This window comes from Eimeria mitis, genomic scaffold, assembly GCF_000499745.2.
Source record: "Eimeria mitis Houghton genomic scaffold, Emh_scaff1286, whole genome shotgun sequence".
Taxonomy (NCBI): domain Eukaryota; phylum Apicomplexa; class Conoidasida; order Eucoccidiorida; family Eimeriidae; genus Eimeria; species Eimeria mitis.
The window spans coordinates 6323-6721 of record NW_013568593.1 but is presented as its reverse complement, the minus strand read 5'-3'; the positions used below and the strand labels follow the sequence as shown (position 1 = coordinate 6721).

The following is a 399-nucleotide window of genomic DNA, read 5'->3' as shown; positions in this document are numbered from 1 at the left end:
GTGCATCAGGCTGTTAGGAGTTCACAGTTCGCAGTAGCAGCTAGTGCTGCAGCAGCAGCAGCAGCAGCAGCAGTCTTGTTGCTGCTGCTGCTGCTGCTACAACAACTACTACGACGCTCACTGTGCGAAACAAAGATGCAGTGCCCTGTCTGCCTGCTGCCTGCTGCTGATGCCGCTGCTGTCGGTGTTGTTGATGCTTGCCCGCACCTGTGCTGCTGCAAACTCTAAAAGTTTATGTTTATGGGATCGTATTCACTGGTCTGTTGATTTCACAGCTGCTCTCTGCTGTGTTTGCTGTTTCATTAGCAGCAGCAGCTGCAGCAGCAGCAGCAGCAGCAGCTGGACCTGCTGCTACCCCCGCTGGCTTGATGCTGCTGCCGAGTCGACCCCTGCTGCTGC

The 399-nt window shown here is 55.6% G+C and overlaps 1 protein-coding gene across 1 annotated transcript in view; it reads right to left on the bottom strand.

The window, feature by feature from the left end:
* Positions 1-399, bottom strand: part of EMH_0033760 (uncharacterized protein) — a gene marked incomplete at both ends in the record, with an annotated part of 5412 nt that overhangs the window by 1033 nt on the left and 3980 nt on the right. The window contains 2 exons of the mRNA XM_013494787.1: positions 2-10; positions 122-207. Coding sequence (XP_013350241.1) covers positions 2-10; positions 122-207 — 95 coding nt within the window. The remainder of the gene's footprint in view (position 1; positions 11-121; positions 208-399) is intronic.